The 15,688-nt window shown below is 36.3% G+C and overlaps 4 protein-coding genes and 1 pseudogene across 4 annotated transcripts; all 5 read right to left on the reverse strand.

Annotated features, from left to right (window-relative positions):
- Nucleotides 1–3,478: 3,478 nt before the first annotated feature.
- LOC104736957 (gibberellin-regulated protein 3) lies at nucleotides 3,479–4,303 on the reverse strand. Its single transcript, XM_010457045.3, has 3 exons — nucleotides 4,037–4,303; nucleotides 3,840–3,894; nucleotides 3,479–3,749 (listed from the first exon to the last, which is right to left on the reverse strand). Exons 1-3 carry the CDS (start codon nucleotides 4,097–4,099, stop codon nucleotides 3,568–3,570), a joined length of 300 nt encoding a protein of 99 aa, XP_010455347.1. The 5' UTR covers nucleotides 4,100–4,303; the 3' UTR covers nucleotides 3,479–3,567.
- A 1,230-nt stretch (nucleotides 4,304–5,533) lies between these two features.
- On the reverse strand, nucleotides 5,534–6,428 carry LOC104736958 (gibberellin-regulated protein 2-like). Its single transcript, XM_010457046.3, has 3 exons — nucleotides 6,301–6,428; nucleotides 6,123–6,177; nucleotides 5,534–5,837 (listed from the first exon to the last, which is right to left on the reverse strand). The coding sequence occupies exons 1-3, from the start codon at nucleotides 6,361–6,363 to the stop codon at nucleotides 5,656–5,658; spliced, it is 300 nt and encodes a 99-aa protein (XP_010455348.1). The 5' UTR covers nucleotides 6,364–6,428; the 3' UTR covers nucleotides 5,534–5,655.
- Nucleotides 6,429–10,325: 3,897 nt separating this feature from the next.
- Nucleotides 10,326–15,280, reverse strand: LOC147929726 (uncharacterized; annotated as a pseudogene).
- Nucleotides 11,311–12,314, reverse strand: LOC147929727 (uncharacterized). The gene is made up of 2 exons (XM_087482330.1): nucleotides 11,932–12,314; nucleotides 11,311–11,893 (listed from the first exon to the last, which is right to left on the reverse strand). Exons 1-2 carry the CDS (start codon nucleotides 12,312–12,314, stop codon nucleotides 11,311–11,313), a joined length of 966 nt encoding a protein of 321 aa, XP_087338456.1.
- On the reverse strand, nucleotides 13,305–14,954 carry LOC104736959 (uncharacterized). Its single transcript, XM_010457048.3, has 3 exons — nucleotides 14,759–14,954; nucleotides 14,081–14,160; nucleotides 13,305–13,993 (listed from the first exon to the last, which is right to left on the reverse strand). Exons 2-3 carry the CDS (start codon nucleotides 14,153–14,155, stop codon nucleotides 13,427–13,429), a joined length of 642 nt encoding a protein of 213 aa, XP_010455350.1. The 5' UTR covers nucleotides 14,156–14,160; nucleotides 14,759–14,954; the 3' UTR covers nucleotides 13,305–13,426.
- Nucleotides 15,281–15,688: the final 408 nt, after the last annotated feature.

The following is a 15,688-nucleotide window of genomic DNA, read 5'->3' on the forward strand; positions in this document are numbered from 1 at the left end:
GAAGATTGAAGCTTTCCTGATTTGATCAAGAAGGTCGTCTAAACGCGGAATTGGGAAGTGATAGCGCACAATGATCTTATTAATGGTGCGACTGTACACACACATCCGCCACGAACCATCCTTCTTAGGAATAAGCAAAGTTCTTCATGCTCCGACGCGCTCATGCGCTAGTGAGGACTGTTAGGTAATGTAGCTCCTGGTGTAAGGTCAATGTGATGTTGGAGGTCTCGTACTGCCGGTAGACCATCTGGAAGCTCAGCGGGAAAGATATCACTAAACTCCTTGAGCAAAGTTTCAAAAATAGTTGGTGGTGTAGAAACCTGAGAACTGACTTGTGTAGTGAACACAGCTAAGGCCATGCCTTCAAGCTGAAATTCTTCCTTGAAGGCAGCATAAGAACATAACAACTGCGGCGGCTGTGAAACACCCGGTGGCAAGGAAAATTGTGAGAAAACTGACGGGCGAGTAGGAGGTTCAACTTTGGCAGGTGGCGGATTGCAAGTCAAATCAGGCGATGGCTGAAGAACAATCTGGTGTGACTCCCATATAAACTTATAGGTATTCTTGGCTCCGTCATGTATAATCTTTCGATCATACTCCCAAGGTCTTCCCAAAATCAAGTGACTTACATCCACTGGGGCAATGTCGAAGTAGAACCGATCCTTGTAAAAAGGACCAATGGAGAACGTCACTAGTGTACGCTGCAAAACATGCAAGTCAACACCATCATGTAACCAGGTGAGAAAATAAGGACAAGGGTGAGCTTCGACAGGTAACTCAAGTTTTCGGACTGCCATCTCGGAGATGACATTACGGCTACTCCCTGAATCAATGATGAACGTACAGATGCACCCTCGAATTGTGCAAGTAGACTTGAAAATGTTGTAGTGAAGCCAATTATCAGTGCGGTTAGGAGGCGCCACACACACCCGTCGTGAGACCAATGAGACTCCCGTGTCGCCAAAGGTAGGGTGTTCTTCATCACCTTGGGTTCCTTCAACCTCCTCTGTAGAATCATAAACATCATCAAGAGTTTCTCCTTTGTCGTCAAGGAGCATAGAGCGACGTTGTTGATTGGGACAGGCTGTCATTCGATGTCCTAATTCGCCACAAGAGAAACACTTAAGCGCGTTCCTGGTGGAACGCTTCAACCCATTCTCGCCTTCGCGAAAACCAAGCTTCAGCTCTGTTTTGACTTTCTCTTTGCTGTCACTAAGGTGAGTAGAAGACGGAGATGTTTTTTGATCAGTAAAAAGAGGTTTAGACGACTGTGAATTCCACTGGGAGGAGCGTAACTGGTGTTCGAACGAAGAGGTACGACGATGAGCTTCAGAAATTATGGTTGGGTCGAACTGGGCGAGACAACTCTACAGTTGAGGGCAGAGTCCACCAATGAACCTTGACACCAATTGTATTTGACTATCCGCGATATCATTGCGGGTAAGCAACACATAGAATTCCTCAGCATATTTGTCAACGGAACGAGTACCCCGTTTCAGGTTTTGGAGTTTGTTGTACATGTTTCTGTCATAATTGTGAGGCATAGAGGTCTCTTTAAGGTTCTTCTTAAGCTTTTCCCATGACTGAATCACACCTTTTCCATTGCGAGATCATGTAAGCTTAGTTTGCTGCCACCAAGAGGCTGCATGGCCCCGAAACTTAGTGGCTACCAAGGACACTCTTCGTTCGTTAGGAACGTTTTTAATCTCAAGCATATTTTCTACCGTTACGATCCAATTCAAAAGAGAGTCACCGCAAATTCCACAATGAAGTTCTGGAATATCCAGACGAAACCCCGCTTCCCATCGATTGTCAAGGAAGTGCTGGTCTTGGGGTCGTTGTAAGGCGAGATCACGTTGTTGATGTCCATGATCAGCGGCTGGAATGTCGTGCTGGGGAATAATTTGCCTGCCAACGGCGGCCACAGGTGGTGGATTATTGTCAACACGATTGTTGAGCAACGCATGAGTTAACGTTGTGATGGAGTTCTGCATCGCGGTTTGAGACTCAAGCAAGGTATCACGAAATTCCACCCAATTGATTGTGTTATCTGGGGTATTTCCCGGAACTTTTTCAGGCTTTGGAGGCATTGTATGGCAGATCATGACTCAACGCCAGGAACGAAGAGAATCTGATACCAACTGGTGTAGAGGCAGAAGTTAAACAGGGGAAAGGAGTGATGGAGGCTTTTTTTTGGCGAAACAAAAAAAAGTGAACGAACGGTGGAGAGGATGAGAGGAACGATCGGTTTGGCGGAGGTGTTACGGAACGGTACGAAGTGAGAGTCTTCCTCTCAGAGCTTGACAGAAGCTCTTTTAAGCAATTAAGATTGTTTCTTTTTTGGTTTTTATTCGACTTCAAATCAATGATGTTGATACAAAAATTTGTGACTCTATTTAAGGACAAAGAAATAAAAGATACGAACTAATCCTAACGAAATATCCTACAAGATTTGAGTTTATCCCAAACAAAACAAAAGAAAACCAATTAAAGATAAAAGACCAAAAACGAAGCTTGTTGAACACGCAACCGAACACCGACTTTTAACGTCCAAGAGCTTGCAAATGTAACACGATGCACGCTGCATCAACTGAAATACTAGTATTGTTTGGCTTTGGAGGGGATTCATTTTATGTTGAATAATTGATTGCTTAGTTTGGGTTTTATGTTGCTTAATTTCTATTTTACAGTTACTTAAATTGATTACCCGTCTCTTAAAACCAAACCAGAATTTTGCTTTTTCTCAGTTTTTCTAAACAACATTTCTATAATTTTGAAGAAAGACATACAAGCTATAAACATGTATGTAGGTAGACACATCAGTAGACCACCAGATAAAAAAGAGACTCCAAAGTGGGATTGAGAATGAGAAAAGACTCCAACATTGTATTGAAAAGACACATCGACTGGGTTTGAGAATGAGAAGGAATACTCCAACATTGTAGTTGTTGTGAGCTAAAACAACCATATCAATTCATCAAAAACCCATAAAAGCTTTGTAACTATGTGGATATGCCAAGCAAGTGCTAGATTTGGCTGATGACTCATTCTACAAATATGGATCAATAACTTGAATTGATTACAAATAAGAATCTTGATCAACATGGTATTATTTATTTAATTGATATTTAATTTGTATTATTATATTAAACAATGTAAAATTATATTTTTTGTTAAATATTTTGAAATAATTTAAATTAAAATAAAATTGTGTCACTTTTTAGTGACCCGATGTTAAATTATTTAATTACTACATCATTAATTACAATTGATACTAAACCATCTATCATTTATTAATAAATCATTTAAATTAATATCATTTATATTGTGCTTTTTTTTTTTTTGGGTTGTAGTATAGCTTATAAGTGTACATTATCAATGACTCCAATTGTACTCCTTATAAGTTGATTGTTCAAGGAATCTTTACGTTGGTTTTTTTTCTATTTTTTTTATTTTCTCGTTAATCATAAGGGCCGGGTTTTCAGGAACCATTAACTTAAGTTATTTCTTATACATTTTATCCTTCAAACTATATAACAGTACTATAGCTGCGGTGATACGTATAAATTAAGGGCACTTGAGGCGACCACCACGAGTGGTAATGGAGGCATAGCAAGGGCAGAGGTGGTGGTTTCCGGCTGTGCCTGGTGGCACACAGTTGCAGCGGGAACAACAGCTGTTGCATGCTCTCAAACACAGATTCGGCCTCGACGACTTGCTGCATCTACCTTTGCATCTCCCATCACAATCTACACACATATATGATGATAGTTTCATACACACATGTCTAATTTCAAAACTCATCAAAAGTGAGTATATATAAACAGAAAAATACGTACCAATTTTCACTACGCCTTCACCGACTTGTGCACCTTCAGCAGCGTGAACATGAAGCTGAAGAGAAATGATCAAATAATTATCATGCATTAATAGCTAGTGATTCATTATCACTGATCAACGTATGAATCAAGTATAGTATGATGTAAATTACATTATGTGATTCTTGTACGAATAATTAAAGACAAAAAATATGAACCTCATAAGTGATGTGACAGAAGAGGATAAGCAATAAAAGCAGTGTACTTCGGAAGATTGCCATGTCTACGAAAACATGCAGTTTCGTGCAAGATATAAAAACTATTATCTCTGATTCTCGTTTTGGTATTTCGGCTATGATTATATAAACCTAACACCTCTTTGGGTATATTTATAGTGCAAATCCAAATATTTTATTGTTACAACTTTTGTATTTTATAACAAGGTGGACGATCGTGCGTAGTTTTCATTTTTTTTAGCTAGGTTCGATAGTGAAGACATGTGTTCAAGATATAAGTGAGTGTGGTGAGTGTTCTCACGTTTACATGATGATGTGGACGGATATGAACATGCCACCAAAGTAGAGGCCACATGCCACCCAATGGCAATGACCATCTCGTTGAAATTGGTAATGTCCTTTACAAATTTCAAATTTAATAAGAAGATTTGGTGGCAGCTGAAGAGCAAGCATCTTCAATTTGTTAAATCACATAATTCGATTCACGCATTCTCTTTTACACGCGTATATTTTACAAGGTATGCATGTATAGTGCCCCATTTTGATAAATGTGATTTTCTTTATAACATTAAAATTTAAGAAAAGAATTGTAAAATTATTTTGAAAATTATAATATAAAAACATAAAGAAAACTAGGTTTGAAGAAATTAAGTTCATGAGAAATTGATAATGAATATTTTTTTTTGTGAAAATGTGATGGTAAAGTTAATTTAAACACAATTTTTCTCCTCTTTCTTTTTTCTTATAAAAAAATGTGTGACTTTCTAGTAATTATTTTCGTGGCTTTGGGCAATCGTCTCTACTCTTTAAGCTTAGCTAATGACTAGTGAAACACGGCTATTATACAAATTTTCAACAACACGAGTGAACCAACATTTACTTAACGTACATAACGCGCAAACTTGTTTATTTTTGGCAAAGTCGTTTGCGATCTTTGTAACATTTTTATTTTATTTTGAAGGTCTTTCGTATATAATCATATATATACAAGAACTTCCATTAATGGAGATACCATTTTGATTTAGTAGAATCACTTTTAGATTTAGTACACACTCCGCTACTAATGACATTGATATGATATGGCATTGGCCTTCTAACCAAGAGATCTTTCACCACACACGTGAGTAAATCAATCTCCATACCAAGAAATTGCAAAAATGCTTTCATGTTCTTCATCTTTATAATTTTTTGTTGTGAAAAAATTCACAGTCGACCCAAATCATCATTGTTTAACACCTTAGTAGCTGTGAATTACCAAAATTTAGAAATCCCAAGTGCTTCAAAGGTTTTCATTTTATCATTTCCTCTTCTCATCTTGGAATATTTTAGTTGCTAATTTTTATTGTTAAATGATCCATTTTCTTGCAGTATCTATTTATTTTGATTTTTTTTCAGGGTTGCTATACTTACAAGTTACAACAAGACCGGAACTTTAGTTGTTCAAAAGTAACACGTACAGTTTGATACGACTCATACCAGTTCAACAACCATTAACTTCTCATTAGTTTATAGCTACTCGTACACATACGTTTGTCTTCCAAAACATAACACATTCTATATATATATATATATATATATGGAGATGGAGGTAAAAATAGAATTTAAGGGCATTTAAGACGGCCACCGCGAGTGGTAATAGAGGCGTAGCAAGGACAAAGATGGTGGTTTCCGGCAGTACCAGGTGGCACACAGTTGCAGCGGGAACAACAGCTGTTGCATGCTCTCAAGCACAGTTTCGTTCTCGACGATTTGCTGCATCTACCTTTGCATCTCCCATCGCAGTCTACAATCAAACGTACACACATTCATATGTATAATCCGCTTAAAACTCACCAAAAGTATATATTTGGTTTTTTGTAGCAAGGGGAATTCCAAGTATTAGTCCATATATATAGTTTCCTTCGTCCAAAGACCATCAGCTTGTGATAACATCTCACTAAAAAGCGTTTAATGTTGTCCATAAAGAAAGATAAAACTAATTGGGAAGAGAGTACTGCACCCATCAGAAATGTTAAAAGTTATATACAAACATTAACATAAACATAGTTTACAAGTTAGGGTTACGTACCGATTTTCACTACGCCCTCACCAACCTTTACGCCATCAGCAGCATGAACGTGAAGCTGAAGAGGATGATCATTCATCATCACCTTTATCAGTTATTTCTTATACACATAATTTTAAACATAATATGATTCAAGATACATTAAGTGATGCTTCGATAAATAAAAGACTAAATTATAAACCTCATAAGTCGTGAGACAGACAATGATTAGTAACAGAACCAGTTGATATCTTAATCTTGCCATAGATGCAACTTCTAAGAGTTTTGCAAGATATAAAACTAATTTTCTCTGATTCTGGTTTTGGTATTACGGCTTTGACATTTATGGTATATTTATAGCACTACAAGAAAACAGCATAAAATCGACAGGCATATCCATCAGTTTTCCGTCGAAAACGACAATTATCGATGAATTACAGACGTAAATGTCTGTCGGTTCTAAAGCGTCGGAAAAAATAATCTGTCGGAAATTTGTCGGAAATTACCGACTGATTTCCGATAAGACAAATACCGACGGATAACCGACAAACATGTTGAGTCGGTAAACCGTCGGTAAATACCGACAGATTTCCGATGGATATTTTACCGACGGATTTCCAACGGATTTTGTACCGACGGATTTTCGACAGCATTATACCGACGGGTTTCCGACAGCATTATACCGACGGGTTTCCGACAGCATTATACCAACGGGTTTCCAACGGAATATTTACCGACGGGTTTCTGACAGCACGAATACCGATGGATTTTCCGACGGTATTACCGACGGAACTACCGACGGTTTCACGATTGATTTTTGAAAAACTCCGTCATTTCCGACATAATACCGACGGAATGTTTCGAAAAAATCCGTCGTTTCCGACAGATTATCGACCGATTTCTTCGAAAAAGTCTGTCATTTCCGACTGATTAACGACTGATGTATTTTTTGTATTTTTTTAAAATTGCATAATTATTCAAATTTTAATACTAAATTTTTTGTTAAAATAGAAATGCTTATATATTAATATTTAAAAATTTTAGGGAAATATTATTTCGTACAAACATGGAAAATGTTCTAAAAACCGAAAACATAAATATTTTACAAAACAAAGCTAGAATTCAGAAATCTAAAAGGCAGAATGTCTTGCCCGCATTCGCTCATGAACGCTGCTAGATCCTCATCCCTCTTCTTGTTCTCCTCGTCCCTTCTTTTGTTCTCCGCTTTTTGTTCTTCCATTTCCTTTTCCAATGCTGCAATCCGAGCATCCTTCTCTTGCAGAGCTTGTTGGAACTCTTGTGTGGGAGCAAATGAGTAACCTGTTGATTGAGATAACGGGCTTTGTTGGGAGAGATTTCCAAGTCCAAAAATCCGTCCCTTGTTTTTTTCAGTTTCCTACACATTCATTTTAAAAATTATTCAAACATTTTAAAACAAAACAAAGTAAAATCAAATTTTTTAAAAAAACAAATATTACCTCATAAAAAATCTCGTTTAATTTCTCTCTTCCAAGTTCAACAGTAGACTCCGATCCTTCAGAAGATTGTTGGGAACTGATTATCTCCTCTTGCCGCCTCCTCGAACTCTCAACAACCAGCTTAGCTCTACCATCTTGTATTTGTTTGGTCTTTTTGTTGGTATGCATATCCTCCATCAAAGTAATATGGTCTGGTACCACACCATCCCTAATAGTCTAAAAGAAGTATTTTAATTATATAAAGATTGTCTTATTAATGATAAAAAATAACAATTATACGAAATCTTAAAACTTACAAGTTGGCGTTGTCGGGTATAGGCGCTAACTGGACCATTGTTGTGGGTTGCCATGCCCAACCCGCCACGGTCGCTCCTTATATTCTGAGAATATTTTGAGGAAAGTGAAACTGTATTTACTTCACCCCAATATTAAATCAAACCTTGGAAGAGATCATCGCTCAACCCTTTTGGCACATTTCCTTTCTTCCACTTTTGCTTCCACTCATTCAACATCTTAGAATATTGTCTAGCAGCCGCCTTCTTAAACTCTTTTCGAACGTTGTTGGTGATATCCGGATGCCAAGTGAAATCTTGCTAAAAAAAATAGTAAGATAATGCATTATGAGAAAAATATTATAAAACGATGTTATAAAATTAAAGTAATAAAGTTGAAAACTGTACCGCAAATTGCTTAAACCACATTTCTTGTTCTGACGAAGGCATCACTGAAAACTTTGCGTATGGTGTTTTGAGGATTCCATACATCATACGTAAAAGAGATTTTGTGATCCCATTATGCGAATCACAAAACCATGTGGTATTTGGAGCGCCATAAGAATCTAAGCGGGTGATAAGTTCTCGTCCCGGTTGAGAAACAAAATCTTCAATGGTCATCTCCATGGGAGCATGTTGTGAAGCTTGTGAATCTGGAACGGGGCTATGACGTGAATGGGAACCACTAGCTTCTCCAGCAGCGTGGTTCCCACATGTGTTTGCAACATAAGAACCATAGTTTCTTTGGGAAAAAAAAACAAATTTAGATCCTATATGAATATAGGGAAAAAAAATACAACAGAGGCACAAAAAGATGGTAAATTTTAAGCTGAAAAACGATTGGAGTTTGATAATTAAGAAATATAAATCCAGAGTTTTAGTTTAATTAAAGAACATAAATGATTGTTTTACCAAAAACACAAAAATTAGTTTTTTCCAAAAATAACAGTATTAGTTTTTTTCCAAAATCATTTTTAGTTTTTTTCTTCAAAAACTAAATTAACACATAATTTATAACATTAACACATATTTTACAATAATAACAAATAACTAAACTTTCAACCCAAAAAAATTTTCTAGAAAAAAAAACAAGATAAAACAATTAAACAAAAACCAAATCATCAAAAAAAAAAACGAAATCTAACACCCTAACAAAAACAAAAACGAAATCCAATTCATCATTCATCAAATCACAGTCTAACAAATCACACTCTAACAAATCTAACACTCTAAATCTTCAAATTAATCTAAAGCCAAATCTTCATAAAATCGAACAAATATACCATAATCCTAAAAAACTAACAAAAATTAAGGAAATATGACAAAAAATGAGAGAACTTACGCCATGCTTTAAAGAGAGCCGCCGGAGTAGAGACAGCCGCCGGAGTAGAGAAATCCGCCGAAGTAGAGAAATCTGCCGGAGGGAAGAAAGCCGCTGGATGAGGGAAGAAAGCCGCCGGAATAGCAGCTGGTTTGGACGCCGGAAGTCGCCGGATTGGAAGCCGATTCGTCGCCAGAATTTTGGTTGCGAGAGCGAGAGAGAGGATTTGAGAAGTTGGCGTTATGTCGACGAGTGCGAGAAAGAAAATGAAATGACTTAGGTTTTATCGATGTTACCGACGGAAATACCGACGGAACATCCGTCGGAATTCAATAAAAAAATTAATTCCCCGCGATACCGAAAATTTAATTGTATTTCGTTCCCGGGGTGAAATTTCGCAATCCGTCGGTAATCCGTCAGAAAAAACCGATGGATTACCGACAAAATACTTTTCCGACGGTGTTCCGATTATTTACCGATACATTAGATATTAAAACCCTTAATCTTATTATTTTTCTTGACAAATATGCTCATATTATGTAGTTTATATTTTTTCTTGACAAATATGAGTAAATTATGAAAAATAAAAAAAAATTAATAATTTAAAAACATTTACCCATAAGATATAATATCATTCTATTAGTACTTTAGGCAAACAATATATTCATTTTTTTAAAACACAAATTTTGAAGATTTTAGTTTAAAAGAAGATTATATAGTCATTGAAACTTCATACTTTATACATCTCTTACTAAATATGTGCGTTATAGAACAAAAATTAGAGGTTTTACAAAACTCCATCGGAAATCTGTCAGTATCCGTCGGTAAAAACCGACGGATTACCGACAGCACAAGGAAAACCGACCAAAATTTTACTAACCCGACGAAAGTTAGATATCCGTCGGTAACCCGTCGGTAATTTCTGACGGATTACCGATGGATTTGTTTTACCGACCGAATTACCGACGGAATTTACCATTTTTTTAATTGATTTTTTTAATTATTAAGTTAATTACATTTATTTATTTTACTAAAAATTTTGAAAGCAAATATTTATTTATTACTAAAAAATTTTGAAAGCAAAAATTTTGAAAGCAAATATTTATTTTTATTACGCATGTACTTCAAAGTTACAATTGTTAATAATTAAAAAAATCTATTCTGAATTAGAAGAGTAGTCGGTAGAAGCTGAGTCTGAATCATCTTCGTCAAATTCTCCAATTTCATCTTCTGATTCAGAGTCGACTCTATCATCTGTGTACTGGGTGAAGTCAAGCACGAGGTCAACATCAAAAGAATGCTCAACTGGGGCCATGTAGCCAATTCCACTAGGTTGCAAAGGATCATGATCGGCAACTCTGTATATTCTTCCTCGGGTTTATTTGCGTAACTGTTACCCAAGTATCAGGAGCATTAGAAACGCGAGGATAGCGAATGTAGCAAACCTGTTACAAATAATGTTATGTTAATAATTATGTTAACTAAATTTATTAAATAATTATTTAATAAACGGATAATGTAATAGTTACTTGGTCTGCCTGTGATGCAAGGATGAACGGATCATATTTCACCAATCTACGTCTTATGTTAACGGACGTAACACCAAATCGGTCAACTCTAACACCACGATCGATGTAAGGATCATACCAATCACCAAGTCGGTCTTCCTCTTGGGTTTATCCACGAACGCCGGTAAGGGTGACGAGCTGGTTGAAATCTTCTATGGCAATCAAACCAACTCGTTTTACGTCCATGCCTCAACTGGAACGCATCTTTGTTATCTTGACAATATGGACACGCTAATCTTCCATGAGTTGTCCATCCAGATAGCATCCCATAAGCTGGAAAGTCACTTATCGTCCACATAAGTGTTGCACGCATCTGGAAATTCTGCTTGGTTGATACATCATATGTTGTAGCACCATGATCCCATAACATTTTCAACTCATATATCAACGGTTGGAGAAACACATCAAGAGACCTCTTTGGATGATTTGGACCGGGAACCAAAATCAAAAGGAAAAGAAACTCTCGACGCATGCACAAAGATGATGGTAAGTTATAAGGTGTTACAATTACTGGCCACAACGAATATTGTCTTCCATGCTTTCCAAATGGGTTGAAACCATCTGTAGATAATCCTAGGTACACGTTTCGTCGCTCATACGCAAAATCCGGATACACAGATTGGAAATGCCTCCATGCTTCCGCATCTGAAGGATGCTAATCTCTCCGTTTGATCTATGTTCTGCGTGCCATCTCATTGGACCTGTCGTACGCTCAGATTGATATAATCGCTTCAACCTTTCCGTGATCGGTAAATACCACATCCTCTTATATGGAACTGGAACCCTACCGATTCTATCCTGATATCTTGGTTTTTGACAAAATCGACACCTTGTCCTATCTTCGTCTTCTCTCCAATAGATCATGCAATTATCTTCGCATACATCTATCATTTGATAAGGCAAACCAAGACCGGCGACCAATTTCTGAATCTCGTAATATGTACCTGGAAAATGATTATCTTCCGGCAAAATGTCTTTCACAAAATCAGTTATCGCATCCACACATTCCTCAGCCAAATTATAGTCCGTCTTTATGGTCATCAATCTCCTTGCAGATGACAAAGCGGAATGACCGTCCCTAGAACCTCCGTATAACGGCTGCTTAGTTGTGTCCAACATAGAAAAAAACTTGTGTGCCTCTGCATTAGGCTCCTCTAAACTATCAACATTTTTTGACCCATCGATTGCATATTTTCCCTATATGCATCATTCACCATCTCAAGAGAATCCACACCATAATCTACTTCTGTTCTAGGTTCCTCTACTCTATCAACAATATATGGTTCGCTAGAACTATTGTACTCTGGTCTTTCACCATGGAGAAACCAAATCTTGTAACCCGGCATAAAACCATTGGAATAAAGATGACCCCATACTAAATCAATCCTAATATTGTGAGAATTCTGACAAATCGAACATGGACATTTCAACTTACGGGTTTTTAGAGCGATCGGTTGTTGACAAGCCAATTCCATAAATTCACCAACACCATGAGCATACTCATCATTCAATAAATTTGATTCTGGATTGAGCATCGGTCCGTCCATCCACGATCGAAAATAAGAAGAAGAAGACATTTTACGTACGTTTTTTTCTGAAAAAATGAGTGAGAACATGAGACAAAGCGATTTGTTTATATAGAATGGTTTCCGTCAGTAATCCGTCGGTAAATTTTGAAACTGCAACGGTCATAAAACGACTATAAGAACGGATACTTTGGGTCGTCGGAAATCCGTCGGTAATTCGAAAAATGTAAAACGGACATATTTTCCGACGGACTATATCCGTCGGAAAAAGTGACGATTTTCCGACGGATAAAGTCTGTCGGTAACTTACCGATGAAAAACCGACGAAATAATAAATTATTATTTTATTATTTAAAACTTTTGTATTTTTATATCACTGAAATCTATAACTACTAATCCATGTATGAGTTGGATGGTCGTAGTTGTCTTTGTGTGAGCAACATACGATAATGAACAACACTATATATGGTCATGGTTTTTTGAGCTAATAGGCTAATAATGTCCCAAGACTCATGAGTCTTTAAAATCTTTTGATATAAAATTAGCTTCTTTTTCTTAATAAGATTTTTTAGTTCAATATTTTGATGTTAAACTCATGCTATATTTTAATGATATGATTAACTACAATTAGTATGGCCTTCTCTGCGTATATAGTATGGTATAATCGAATTTAAAATATGGTCTGAATGAAGAAGACAAGTGTTTGGAGATGTAAGTGTACTTGTGTGTGCTTCCACGAGTAGAAGATGACCTGGAAGGATATGAACATGCCAGCAAAGTAGAGTCCGCATGGTACCTAGTGGCAATGACCATCTCATTAATTAAAATGGTAATGTCCAGTACAGAATAACAAGATTTGGTGGCAGCTAAATAGTAAAACTCTCCAATTTTTAAACACACATCATACGAATCACGCGTTCTCCTTTTTACACGCGTATGGTACTACACGAGGCATGTGTGTTCCACGTTGAATCACCCGACTCTTATCAAATATGTATATGATTCGATTTTTTAGTTAAAAAAGTAATAACAATTATTCACTTAAACGAAGATCAAATGATTCTTTATTTAAGTCGCTGATACAAATTTGGTTTTGCTCTAATTCTAAGCTAAACAACACTCAAATAGGTACAACAATATCAACGATCACTCAGTTTGAAACACTAAAACCGAACCCAACACCGAGTGCATTGAGCAATACAATCTCCTTTACAATCCACATTGTATCCCAACACTTTCGGATTCCGAAGCAACAGGTTCTTTAGTTGCTTACCCGAAATCCCCCATTGGTTTTCCAAAATCCCAATGTTTGGTTTCATCTCCTCTTCTAAGCTGCAACCGAGTACTTCCGGGAACTTCTTCATCACCTTATGCAGATCTTCGTCTGATAAACCAAGACTCCTAAGAAACTCAAGTATTTGATTCAAAGTTTCCACCTTTGGATTCTCTTTCGCTCGCTCTTCAGTCCAGTACGGCGAGTGGATATGACCAAACGCTTTTCCTAGTATCTTGTCTTTCTCCTCTATACTGAAATCAAAACAAGAAAGAGCTTCTTTGCATTCTTCCCATGTCTTTGGATCTTCTTCCTTAGAGGTTTCCACTTGTGTTGTTGAACAAAACACTACCCATTTGTTTCGTGAAACAAGACATGTCCTTTTTCCTCCAATAACACCATGATACGACGAGTTCAGGCTCAATGGTAAAACATTATTGTATGTTACAAGATCAGACTGCAAAACAAAAAGCAATGTATTATGTACCATGAGATTTCAAAAAAGACCATTAGTGTATAAAGTTTTGGTCAGCGAATATGTTACATATACAGAAGAGTGACGGACGCATTTCGCCGAACACAATGTTGCCAAAGGTGAAGCTAAAGAGTTTCCTAGCATATCTCCTGTTTATCAGCAAATCAATTAGTAACTATAAATAATGTAGACAAAATCAGAAATTACTTGTATCAATTAGCAAACAAGACTATTGCATATTCATCTCTAGATCCATGACTCATTCTGAATTTGAGCAAGAATCACTTAGATATAAATACATTCATACCCATCAAGAATAGTGAAGCTAATACTAAATAAGTAATAGTGTCCTGAATCACAAATGGGCATTGAACAACCAATACCAATACGAGAATATCATAAACCTAAGGACAAAACCGTGTGTGAATTTGCTAATTGATCTTGGCAGGAGCAGAAGCAGAAGAAGCCTAAGCTTGGTTTTTCTAGCTCATCTCATCTAAATAACCACAACTTCGATCCAAAGCAGAGAGATTTGATGAACAGAATCATAATGGATATTCTTCTCAATTTTATTTAATCTAAGACAAAAGCAAAACTCTACTCACTTGTCCTAAACCAATTCAAGAAGGCCCTATGTAATAATAAAAATCCCAAATTTCGTGTAACCCTAATCGAATTCGAGAATCTAATTCATAGGAAACTACAGATTGGGAAAATTAGTCGACAAGGTATAGAGAAAGGTGGTACCTTTAGTGCAAACTCGGTCACCTGAGAATCCGAATCACTGAGTCAAGAAGATGTGTAACCGAGTCAAAAGTTTCACGAACTCTGAAACTGTGGATTCAGAAACAGGAACCTCCAACCATCGTTCGTTTGAGAGATGAGGCACAAACACACAAAAAAAAAAAAAAAAAAATTTGAAGTCGCTTTCAGAAATTTTGCGTCTTTACGTTGTTTCCAACAGACACGGATTTGTGATATTCGTAACTAAACCGTCTCCGGTTATTTAAACCGCTTTCAATTAACGATTCAGATGTCATACCGGGTGATTAAATGACATATATAGGCAACCATAAATTTTGGTGACGCTTTAGAATAATCTCTTAGGAATATATATATGTTTTATTATTTTGCTCTAAAAATATATATTTTCATCTTATTTTACAATACAAATTCTACGAGGCATTATAATTAAATTATCTGCTAATGTTATTTTAATAATTTACTTAAAAATTAATTAAACAAAGAGTGGAGTATTGTACATTGCATGTGCAATGTGGAGTGCAACCTCTCCTCTAAGGACATATACCTCGATTTCACATATCATGGGGATCAAATACATTGTGATGTTTCCTCCAAATCATATTTTTCTTTGTCTGCATCTTTACGTTAGATCAAGTAAAAAAAATATCTGAACATTTTTTGTTTATGAGGAAATAATCTCAATAATCATCTACTATTAAATTCTATAATTTTTGTAGAAAATCATATAATGACTACTTTATATCTGGTAGACTATTTTATTTGTAAGATATAACTTCAAATTAACACATTTTTCTTAATTTATTTCTTTTTAGTTTAACGATTGGGTTTTGGAAAAAAAAAAACTTCAAATAATTAATTTTGCAACATTGCCTTCAACCTCAAAGCAAAGATCCAACAAGAAGACATGCGAAC

This window comes from Camelina sativa, chromosome 13 (assembly GCF_030686135.1).
Source record: "Camelina sativa cultivar CO46 ecotype springtype chromosome 13, ASM3068613v1".
Classification (NCBI taxonomy): Eukaryota; Viridiplantae; Streptophyta; class Magnoliopsida; order Brassicales; family Brassicaceae; genus Camelina; species Camelina sativa.

Bases quoted from the DNA above. Each gene is read 5' to 3' on its own strand.
- LOC104736957 (XM_010457045.3), bottom strand. From the start codon at position 4,099: ATGGCAATCTTCCGAAGTACACTGCTTTTATTGCTTATCCTCTTCTGT. The intron at 3,895-4,036 runs GTTCATATTTTT...ATTTCTCTTCAG, and splicing joins TCTGTCACATCACTTATGAG to CTTCATGTTCACGCTGCTGA. The intron at 3,750-3,839 runs GTACGTATTTTT...ATATGTGTGTAG, and splicing joins TGAAGGCGTAGTGAAAATTG to ATTGTGATGGGAGATGCAAA.
- LOC104736958 (XM_010457046.3), bottom strand. From the start codon at position 6,363: ATGGCAAGATTAAGATATCAACTGGTTCTGTTACTAATCATTGTCTGT. The intron at 6,178-6,300 runs GTTTATAATTTA...CATCCTCTTCAG, and splicing joins TCTGTCTCACGACTTATGAG to CTTCACGTTCATGCTGCTGA. The intron at 5,838-6,122 runs GTACGTAACCCT...GTTTGATTGTAG, and splicing joins TGAGGGCGTAGTGAAAATCG to ACTGCGATGGGAGATGCAAA.
- LOC147929727 (XM_087482330.1), bottom strand. From the start codon at position 12,314: ATGTCTTCTTCTTCTTATTTTCGATCGTGGATGGACGGACCGATGCTC. The intron at 11,894-11,931 runs AAATATGCAATC...TGTTGATAGTTT, and splicing joins GTGAATGATGCATATAGGGA to AGAGGAGCCTAATGCAGAGG.
- LOC104736959 (XM_010457048.3), bottom strand. From the start codon at position 14,155: ATGCTAGGAAACTCTTTAGCTTCACCTTTGGCAACATTGTGTTCGGCG. The intron at 13,994-14,080 runs GTAACATATTCG...TTTGTTTTGCAG, and splicing joins TCCGTCACTCTTCTGTATAT to TCTGATCTTGTAACATACAA.